The following is a 10,040-nucleotide window of genomic DNA, read 5'->3' as shown; positions in this document are numbered from 1 at the left end:
GCGTTCTGGATCAGCTGCAGCCGGTTGATTGATACTGTTGCAATAATCAATGCAACTAAAGACAAACGCAATTATTAGTTTCTCTAGATCTTGTCAGGACATCAGTCCTCTAATCCTGCATATTTTTTTTAGGTCAGTCGTCCCCAGCCCTCCGGGTTGCTGACCAGTACTGGTCAGTGAATCAATTGGTACCGGCCACACAAGAAATAATTAAATAATTTATTTTTAAATGTATTATCTCAATCTGAGGAATATTTTATTTTGAAAAACATTTAGCCAGATTTTCTCGGTTACGTCTTGTGTGTCAAAGTTGAACCCACAAGCCGGCAAAATCAGTAAAAAACAGATGTCTTTGGAAAGTTTATTTCCAAAGACATCTATCTGGCCTATCTGGGAAAAGGCCCAGTGAAGAGGGAGGAGAAGTGCCCACTTCCAAGAAAAAAAAAAATCTTTAAATAGACAATACCAGGAGTCCTACTTGAAATATTTATCCCGGTAAGTGATTCCCACATTACAAGCCCGCTCTGCATAATATGCGGTAACCAACTCGTTAATGAGGCAATGAAGCCTTCAAAACTGCTTCGCCACCAAGCACCCTGTGCATAAGCAACATACTTAGGGTGTCATCGTCCCCCATTACTGCCAGATGAGACTGACTCATTGCAGAGAAACAAACTCAGGGCTTCCATTGATTTGTTGTTACCGTGAGTTAAAATTTTAATGAAAATAAAATATTCTTTACATTAGTCTTTGTGAGATATCTGTATTTTATTTTGAAGGGATGTTTAAGTGTTAGTGTTAAATGTTAAGAGTCAGAGAACCAGGCGCGGAGCTATGGGGGGGCCTGGGGGAGCTGCTGCCCCCCAAACCAGTCCAGAAGGGCGCCCGGGCCTGGAGGTGCCAGGGAGGGAGGAATGGTTTCAAGTCATTGAAATATGTGATTATAGACAGAGAAAGTGCGCCCTCGCCTGTTGAGAAGGGTGTATTTAATGTTAAATATAATTATGATTATATGATATCATATAATTATATGATTAAAGTTTTACTGTTTTCATGTTTACATTGAAAACAATGACCACAAAATAATGGATAAATGCACTAATTTTAAAATCTTGCTATGTGAAACCAGTGGCGGAGCCAGAGGGGGGGAGGGGGGGAGGGAGGACCAGTTTGGTCTGCTTAAAGGTGGGACACACAAGCAGAGAATGCAGAGGTCGTTTGGTCTGTTCTGTTTGTCACCAGCAGCATCCCAGTGTCCTGCACATCGACGAGAGTACAGGAGTTTTCTCCAGACACCCACAGAATCCTCCGAGTACCACCTCCACAATGACTCAGACCTGTGGTCATGTCAGGGTCTGTGATGAAGATAACTCAAACCTTTCTATCGTTGCAGTTCAAGTCAGGAGTCCAAAAACCAACACAACTGTGCAGACGTATGCCTTTTTGGACCCGGGCAGTACAGGAACATTCTGCACTGAAAGTTTGGCCCGGAAGCTGGAACTGAAAGGTAAAAGAACAAGTATCCAGCTGCAAACAATGGGACATAAAGACATTGTAAGTACAAACATCATCTCTGGACTCCAAGGAGCAGCACTTGATAAAAATGATTTTATTGACCTTCCAGATGTCATGACACAGAAACTAATGCCTGTTTCAAAGCAAAATGTTCCACAACAGGAGGACATCGACAAGTGGCCATACCTGCAAAGCATCAAGCTCCACAACATAGATGCTGATGTAGATCTGCTCATTGGCACAAACGCACCTAAAGTAAAATGGAGCCATGGGAGCTGATCAGCAGTCAGGCTGAAGGCCCATATGCAGTTTGGCCCAGAGTTGGATGGGTCATTAATGGTCCACTACAGAACAGGCTGCCATTCTTTCACTGCAAACAGGATTTCTATTAAACATCTGGAAACAATGTTGACTGAACAATACAATCATTACTTCAATGAAAAAAACATCCCAACAGCAGATTGTAATGTCCAGAGATGTCAAGTTTATGAATGTCATGAACAATTCAGCACAATTAAAAAATGGACATTATTGCATTGATTTGCCTGTTGTTGCAGAGCGTCTTCCAAGCCTGAAAGGAAAGTTTTCAAAGAACCGGATCACAGTCCTAAAGAACATCTGTGATGAAGCAGAGGACAAGAACATCAACCTGGGAAAAGATGCTACCAGCTTTTCTTCCCAGCTCAAAGATGGACAGGAGTTGCTGGCTGAGGAGAGTCGCCAGAACCTGCAGATCGCTACAAAGTTGGGTCAAGCAGAAAATGACCAGAACAGACTGCAGGAGTATTTGAAGGAAGAAGAGGATGCCTGTCCAAAATTTCAGATGGAGAAGGTGGCTGGTGAAGGAAACATGGTGTTAAAGGACAACAGTCTGATAATGGAAAACCAGAATAAGCTGTTGAAGGAGTACAAGCTGATTAAGCTGAAAACATCTGTAGCTTGGGTTTTAAAGCTCAAAAAGCTTCATATTCAGCTGTCTCAGAGCAGAAAAGAGTTTTCTGCCATGATGCATCAGTCTGCAGAAGATGCAAGTATTAAAGAGCACAAGGTGTTGCAAAAGATGCAGCAGTTTAAAACTATGCTGCAAATCCAGTGTTTGACATGTGAAGATCTGGCTGTAGCAGAGCATTTCATTCAATTTGAACAACATCACAGGTTTGGACCAGAGGTCAGCTCACTCAGAGCTGATGGGGTCATCTCAGAAGACAACCAGGTGTATGGACTTGGTCCAGTGGTTGATAATGGAGTCCTCAGAGTGGGTGGACATCTTGGAGGAGCTGCTGTGCCACCTGGGGCTGGACGTCCAGTTGTCCTGTATAAAGCCATGCATGTAGCAATATTAATTCTGTGTTACATTTACCATCTGCTTGGTCCAACAGGAAGAAACCACACGTTGTCCAGACTGTGTCAGAGATACTGGATAATCAGTGTAAACTCTGCTGCCAAAAGGATCCTGTCTGACTGTGTTACCTACTTCTGAAATGAAGGAAAACTTCTGGAACAAAAAATGGCAGAGGAAAAGGTACCACCAGACAAACCTCCATTCACAGATGTTGGAGTTGATGGCGCTGTTCATTTGAAAGTGGTTCATGCTCTGGATGCCCCTTGTTGTAGTAATGTAATCAGAAGATTCATCTGCAGGAGTGGTCCAGTTTCTTCAATCAGGTCAAATGATGAAACACTGCAAACTGTTTTCTGTGAAACTGAAGCCATTCTGAATGAAAGACCCATCACTTTCATCTCTGATCCAAATCACATCGTGATGAAGAACAAACCTGTTCTGTCACAAGATGGATCTGAGTATCTGCCCTTAATGCAGGAAAGACAAAGTATATGAGATGAAGAAACATCTCTCCTGGAGACATTATCTTCATTGCAGATGCTACAGCAGTCAGAGGATGTTGTCAGATGGGGAGAGTCCTGGCAGTCAGAGCTGATGCACGAGGCCTGGTTCGTTCAGTACAACTTCAGACCAAAACCAGTGTGTTGGAGAGGCCAGTAACAAAGCTCTGTCTGCTTCTGGAGGCATCTGCAGACTAAAATCATTTCTATTCCTTTCTTCTCTTGCAGGTTCATCATTGAAAAAATGAAGAACCAGAAGAATTATTTAATGTATTTGCATTAATATAGAATATTATTGAGGTTGTTGTTAGAATAGCTCCTTTAATGATAGATGTAATTGTGATTTAATGCACAATTAGGGGCTGGAGTGTAGGAGCTATTTTCCCATTTTTTAGTTAAACCTTAGAATTTAAATTGTTTAATTCTTGTTTGTTTTCTAGTTGATTTATCATTAGAACTTTTGTTTTTGTTGTTTAGAATAAGTTATTTGATTATAACTTAATTAATACTTAATTAATTTCAGGTTGGGATGTGGGCATTTCACAGTATAAATAGGTGGGTCTCTTAGGCAGCTTATTATGCATGTGGGTGGTCACAAGGTTTTTTACCAGCCTATAAAATCAGTCACATCAGCCTCAAATCGTCAGTCAGAGAACAGATACAGGAATAGGAGCAGAAGCAAAAGCCTGTAACCTTTTTGCCTGGACTGTGAAAATAAAACCAAAGAACTGCATTTCGACTTTTTTGATCCTTTGTGCTGCGTAAACCAGAATCCACGGTGCATCAGGTGACTATTTGAGCTGGATTCACTTTTGTTTTGGTCACCTTTGAGTTTTTTTTTATTTTTGAATTTAAGTTTTGGGACAAATAGTCACTACAGCAGGAAACCAGCAAAACCCCAAGAACTTTGCACAATTCTCCCCCGCCCCCCACAAACTAACAGATTGAGTTGAGTAATGCTGTTGGATGCAGGTAATGTTAGCTAAAATATGACTAGTTAATGTTAGCTAAAACATGACTAGCTAATGCCAATATATCACTTTAAGCTTTTTGACAAGTAGCCTGTAGGCTACTGATGTTGTCTATGTTCAGCTGCTTAGATTAATTTTCCCCACCCCAAAATAAGTCAATGCCCTCCTGTTAAACTCGTCTTGAGCCGGGGCTGAGTTTCACAACTAGGTGGATGGTCGTTTTAGAGAATGAGATGGGGAACTTTTTCCATCTTCTAATGCATATTTTGCCTGAATTCTCTTGTACTCCAGAACTTGCAGGAACCATCCAAATGGCAGCAGCAGCCTGGATCAGTTCAGCTGAGTTCCCTAAAACACAGCCCTCCTTCTTCAAGTCTTCCTGAACTTGCATGCTGCTGTGGTACTGCACTAATTTATTCAAAGTGTTTTCCTGCTCAACAGCTGTGGTCCTGGAAGATGAGGAGTGTGCACCAGTCACACACAGGATGTCAGACTAATGGATGGCCTTTATTGAATTACAAAGCAAAGCTAGCACCACTGACGACTTGCGCCAATCCTAATTGTGTTCCAGTGTTGCAAACCCACAGAGGACCCCCTCAGCAAACAGAGGCCTGCTTTACTCTGACCAAGGCACTTCCTTGTTCTGATCTAACTATTGCTGAAGTATCAATTATACCAAGCTCTTGTTTAATGCATACATGTACAGCATTCTGCAAAGTAATTTTCCTTCCAGTATTTTCAGTGCTGAATGACGGTAAAATCCTGCAATGCTGCATTTTCTTCAGCACCCAGGAAAGCAAGCAAACTGTTAGTTACCCAACAGTCCTCACCTGCAAACACCACAATAGTCTGCTTATTGAGAAAACACTATGCTTCCCTCTCCCAGCTAATTACATGAACCTGCAGACACTGATGTTTGCAGAATTGTAAGTGGGTTCTAGTAAGATCTGAATTTATTGGTTTATCTTATTCTAAACAGGCTGCCATTTACAGGCTGTTGGTTTGTGCATGTTCACTGAACTGTGCAACATTGCAAACACCAGATGAACCTCCTCAGCACTACCCTGAGCAAGGTTAAACAGCACAAACACACATTTCTTTACCACATTCAAGTTGGAGTAATGTGAGGTTATGGTGAAGAATGGTGAGAAATGTGCACATCTGTTAGCTGAGGTCAGTGTGAGATGATGCATGGAGCTCAAATTACCCCAGCCTCACCGGAATGCATCGTGCCCTGCTTTACCTGGCCGTAAACCTTCGGCATGGCTGATTTGCCAGCGCTCCGTGGGCTCCGATGCTCCCCCTGGGCGCTTGAATCGGACGCAACTTGAGCGGCCAGAGGCAGCGCTGGAGCTGCGGCGTCTCTTCCATCTCGCGCGAATACATCCAGATTCGCTCCAACGGTGAAAAAGCCTCTGTTCTGCGGGAGGCTGTAGCGTCGCTCCTGGTGAAGATGGAGGGCCGACGGAGTTCCCCTGGAAAGCGCCAGGACCGAGAAGCATATGGAACACAAGAGAGAGGACAGCATCTTGTCCGCCTGGGTTATCGCCATGTTTGTGTATGTTTGGCTCCTGGATTAGGTGAAATCGAAAGAGCTCCTTCTACTGGCAAGTGATGCCAATGATGCTACGTTCAAGAGCCGTAGGAAAGTGAGAAACATCTACAACTCACGTTCACAAAGGCTGTTATTGGGCGCTTGCGATTCAATTCCATGAAACGAAACTAATAACCGAACGAATGTGAAATAAACAAATAATTCACAGGAAATCACGGTGTCCACAACACCACCGCAACGGTAGTATTGGAGTGCTCAGACTGTCCCACTTAAAAAGGTACATCTGAAGTCTCTTCATGGGAAAAAAATACACAGTAGTTAACACACACCCCCACCAATGCCAAGAGTTAAGTCCACCTTTTTTAAGCTGCCGGGAAATTCCTTGTATAAGTGAGGTAGAAACAAAACTTTATAGTGATAAAAAAGTACTCGTACCCATTGAATCTTTCATAAGATATCTTAGGAGAACAAATTATATATTTATTTCTGTGTGGAAAAAAACATACAGCAATCCATAGTGTTCCAAAAGTAATTATCTATTAATGTGAAATTATCATTTGTACTCATTTTTAATATAGCATTTCACTGGCGATGTCTTCCCGTAACATATAATTTACCCAGTAATACTTTTACATTTCCTGTCAACATGTTTTAGGCTTAGCAATTTTTCTGGGGGAAACCTTGATCATAACACATAATTTTACTTGTTGTTTACCTGCACCTATGCTATGAGACAGAACACTGCCAAAGTAGATACCCAGATAGCATTCCAGGTGTGAGAGACCATTTACAATTCTGAAATGTCTTTAATAAACTATTTTAAATGACATGCTTAAAAGACAATCTGAGATTAAAGTCAGAATTTTTTTTCAGTGCCCCTAATCCTCTTCCGTAGAAGTACCCTTTCTTTCTCAAAAAGTTACTCAAGTAAACATGACTACTTTTGAACTTAGAAAACAGTAGCCTATTCTTGTCAACAAGCTTAACGTGATATATTGGCATTATAGTTAGTGATCATAATATTATGACTCTGTCAAGTCGAAGGGAAATAAACAGCCAGAATAAAGTTAAATAACAATATTTATTGTTACACAAATAAGAGGGTTTTTCGTTAACTTTATCCATTCGTTGTCAATCCGATACTGTTCAACCTGAATTTAAACACCACTTCAGGCGGACAAACCCGCATAAACCATTACAATGTTCACTGGTAATTTAAGATGCACTTGATTCACTGCAACTCCGGTCTCAGATATTTAACCCTTGTGCGTGCAAGGACTGAGGCAAACGTACGAGGACTAAGGTAAATGATACAAGTGATATGGGTGTGGGGTCAGTTGGACCCCATTTGTAAACACAAGGGTTAAGATTAACAGTGACGGTGTGTATTCCGGGAAGTGACCCAAGGACAAGACAGGGCAAACTAAAACTAAATAAAAGAAATGGAAAGTTGTTAGCCCGCCCTCACAAGGACAAACAATCCAAAACTGGGCTTACTAACAAAAAAGAAAATCAAACTCTAAAAGGACAGCAGGAAGCAACTGTAACTGTAAAAACAAAAATACAAAAAATTACTAAATGCTTATTAAATCACTTTACTCAAATCAATCTAAAACACATTAAAAACACTGCATACCTGCATCGCACTCTCTGGTTTATCACATATCAACTCTAAAGTCAAACTTGATGTAGCAGATCTGGTGCAGCCCTACCAAATAAAAACAATATAAAAAAATATACAATTCAATCTGATTAAAAGAGATAAATGTATAAAGCCTGTAGGCTTTATACGCCGCAGGTATATAAAGCCGCAGGTGGTAGCGTTACGCCCAGGTAACGCTACCACCGGAACGTCATTAATAGTGTGGCTCTGTATAAAAACACCACGTCAGGACTGACTTATTTAAGAGGATCAATTTAAAACAGTTTTCCTCCAGATCTTACTACAGACAGATAACAGTGGAACGCGTGGGGCCAACACACACCTCGTCACACACAAGAAATTGACACTTGGCCACCAGCCTTCCAGCTTCCCTTTTATGGAAGGTCAGGCTGTGGAGGGAGCGACACCTGGTGGTTCCACCTGTTACAATTTAGTTAACATTACTAATAACCAGAGGCATTACTCAACTCACTCGGCTAGTTTGAGGGATAAAACTGCAAAGTTTTTTTTTTTCCTTTGGCTAGTTTGCTGCCATGATTTTAACACACACCGGCGTGCCGCTCGGCACAGTAGCAGCAGCTCTCCCCTATAACATGTTAATGGATTAAGCAGCTGTAACGACTGAAAAAATGCGATAAACAAAGGGCACAGATACGAGAATGCGGGAACCCCTACTGTATCAAATCGAGATAGGAATAATAGAAAGTTGGTCACTCTGAGGTAAAAAAGGAGAACGATCGACTCTGTGGACGAGCAATGCCCGCACACAGTGCACTATGAAACTTTCCATTTCATATGCAACTCAATTGCATATGAATTCAGGCATTAATGGGTTAAATTTCAACCCAGTTGTGCAGTTTTTTGCCCCAATGATTTCGTGAATCCATCTCGATTGACACGCGCTGTTGTTTTGCGCCCCTCTAAAATTAATTGGAAAATAACATCCAGTTCGGCTGCGGATGAAAACGCAATAATATATTAATATATTTAATTCTTCAACAGACCCTTTGCACTTGTGAGTGAGCTTGTGAGTAGTCACCTGTAAACAATTGTTGTTACATTTTTATGCAGTTTATTAGCAACAGGCTAGCGATTAGCTTGATTTGCTAATATTTATTTTTCCTCCTCAGGATATTGTTAGCTTGTACTTAGCAATAAAGGTCGAGAAATAAAAATTAGAGTTTCCGATAAATTACAAGCAAGTGTGAGTATGAAGTCGTTTAATACAAATCAACTTTATAGCTTTTGAGAAGTGTAATAAACAACTTCTGATTGTCCTCATTCAGATAAGATAATATATTAACGTGTACAGAAGTATTTATGGAGGTATAAGAACTGTCACGGATTTATGCTGTAAAAGTGGATGTAAAGATTATTTGACATTTATTCTTAAACATTGATAATGTACAAGCTATCAGCAAAACCACTAATATTGCACGATTGCTCAGTGAAACTGCGCTAGATACATTTATGTAGCACTTTTTATACTGAACCTTACAACGTTTGTGTTTAGTTACATTGAACTCATGCAAATGTGACCTAGCACTTGTAATAGAAGTGTTAGGAATACCTATTGACTTGCTAAATGTCTTGTCTACAGTGTAATGAAAGACATGGCAACAATGGCAGGAAAACTGATGCCACCAGCAATAGCCAAACAGACACTGAGCAGCAACAAAGGGACAAACCAAACAACTTCCCAAGAGGTTAGAACAACAGATATCACTTCATGCACACATCCAACTGTTTACTTAGCTGCAGGAATCTTCTTACAACCATGTACTCAATATATCAAATAAGAAGCCACTTTCCATGTTACTGATCTTGAGAAGACATACCTATTTCCCAAAATGAAATATTTACAGCATTATGTCCATAAAAATGTGTTTATTTTTCTTTTATAAAACAATTTTTGTATTAATATTATTTAAGATTTTCCTAAGACAGGCTAGTTTGTGTGACAGTGTTACAATACACTGCCTTCCACAGATTTGTCTCACTTTCAGTGTTAATGTTCAAAACTTTTATACAATAAGAAATGTTTTTAACAAATAGAACTGATACAGTCACATTTAAATATTATTTAAATTATTGTGAACTAATTTAGTAATCAATTATTTGTTAACTAGAGACTCAAAAACAGGCCATTTGCTGAACGAACAACACACCCACAGTTGTAATTAAGCAAACTGTTCAAAAATTATATACATTTTACCTTTAATATAAAAAAACCTTCTTTGTTTATAAATCTGTTCTATCCAGAACTCCTCCACTGGCATAGTTTTAGCTTCACCCCATCAAAATTCCTCAAAATAAATGTTCTATTAACCATATTTTGCTATCCAGATTATTAATTGGTTAATCCAAAAATTAGTCAACACCTTAGCTCTACACTGTGTTTGATCCGAAGTTGAGCAGAAAGGGCTGAGCTTTCACATGTTGATGTTAGAAATATTTATTTATCCGCTGATGCATCCTTTGCTACAAATGATCA

General features: G+C 40.2%; 2 protein-coding genes across 4 annotated transcripts in view; one reads left to right on the top strand and one right to left on the bottom strand.

Moving 5' to 3' along the window:
* Positions 1-6,159, bottom strand: part of LOC103129659 (sortilin-related receptor-like) — a 117,060-nt gene extending 110,901 nt beyond the window's left edge. Inside the window, exon 1 of one of the 2 annotated variants that reach the window (XM_016665304.1) lies at positions 5,572-6,159. In XM_016665304.1, coding sequence (XP_016520790.1) covers positions 5,572-5,880 — 309 coding nt within the window. In that variant the 5' untranslated portion in view covers positions 5,881-6,159. The remainder of the gene's footprint in view (positions 1-5,571) is intronic. The other variant, XM_007540832.2, reaches the window with a different exon arrangement.
* Positions 6,160-8,419: 2,260 nt separating this feature from the next.
* The window catches only part of tex12 (testis expressed 12), an 8,873-nt gene continuing 7,252 nt past the window's right edge, over positions 8,420-10,040 (top strand). The window contains exons 1-2 of one of the 2 annotated variants that reach the window (XM_016665302.1): positions 8,420-8,561; positions 9,147-9,252. In XM_016665302.1, the coding sequence (XP_016520788.1) occupies positions 9,151-9,252 (102 nt within the window). In that variant the 5' untranslated portion in view covers positions 8,420-8,561; positions 9,147-9,150. Of the gene's footprint in view, positions 8,574-9,146; positions 9,253-10,040 lie in introns of both variants that reach the window. The other variant, XM_007540833.2, reaches the window with a different exon arrangement.

Source organism: Poecilia formosa, unplaced genomic scaffold, assembly GCF_000485575.1.
Source record: "Poecilia formosa unplaced genomic scaffold, Poecilia_formosa-5.1.2 Scaffold563, whole genome shotgun sequence".
In the NCBI taxonomy this organism is placed as follows: Eukaryota; Metazoa; Chordata; class Actinopteri; order Cyprinodontiformes; family Poeciliidae; genus Poecilia; species Poecilia formosa.
The sequence above is the reverse complement of the archived record's forward strand: the minus strand, read 5'-3'. Positions and strand labels throughout refer to the sequence as shown.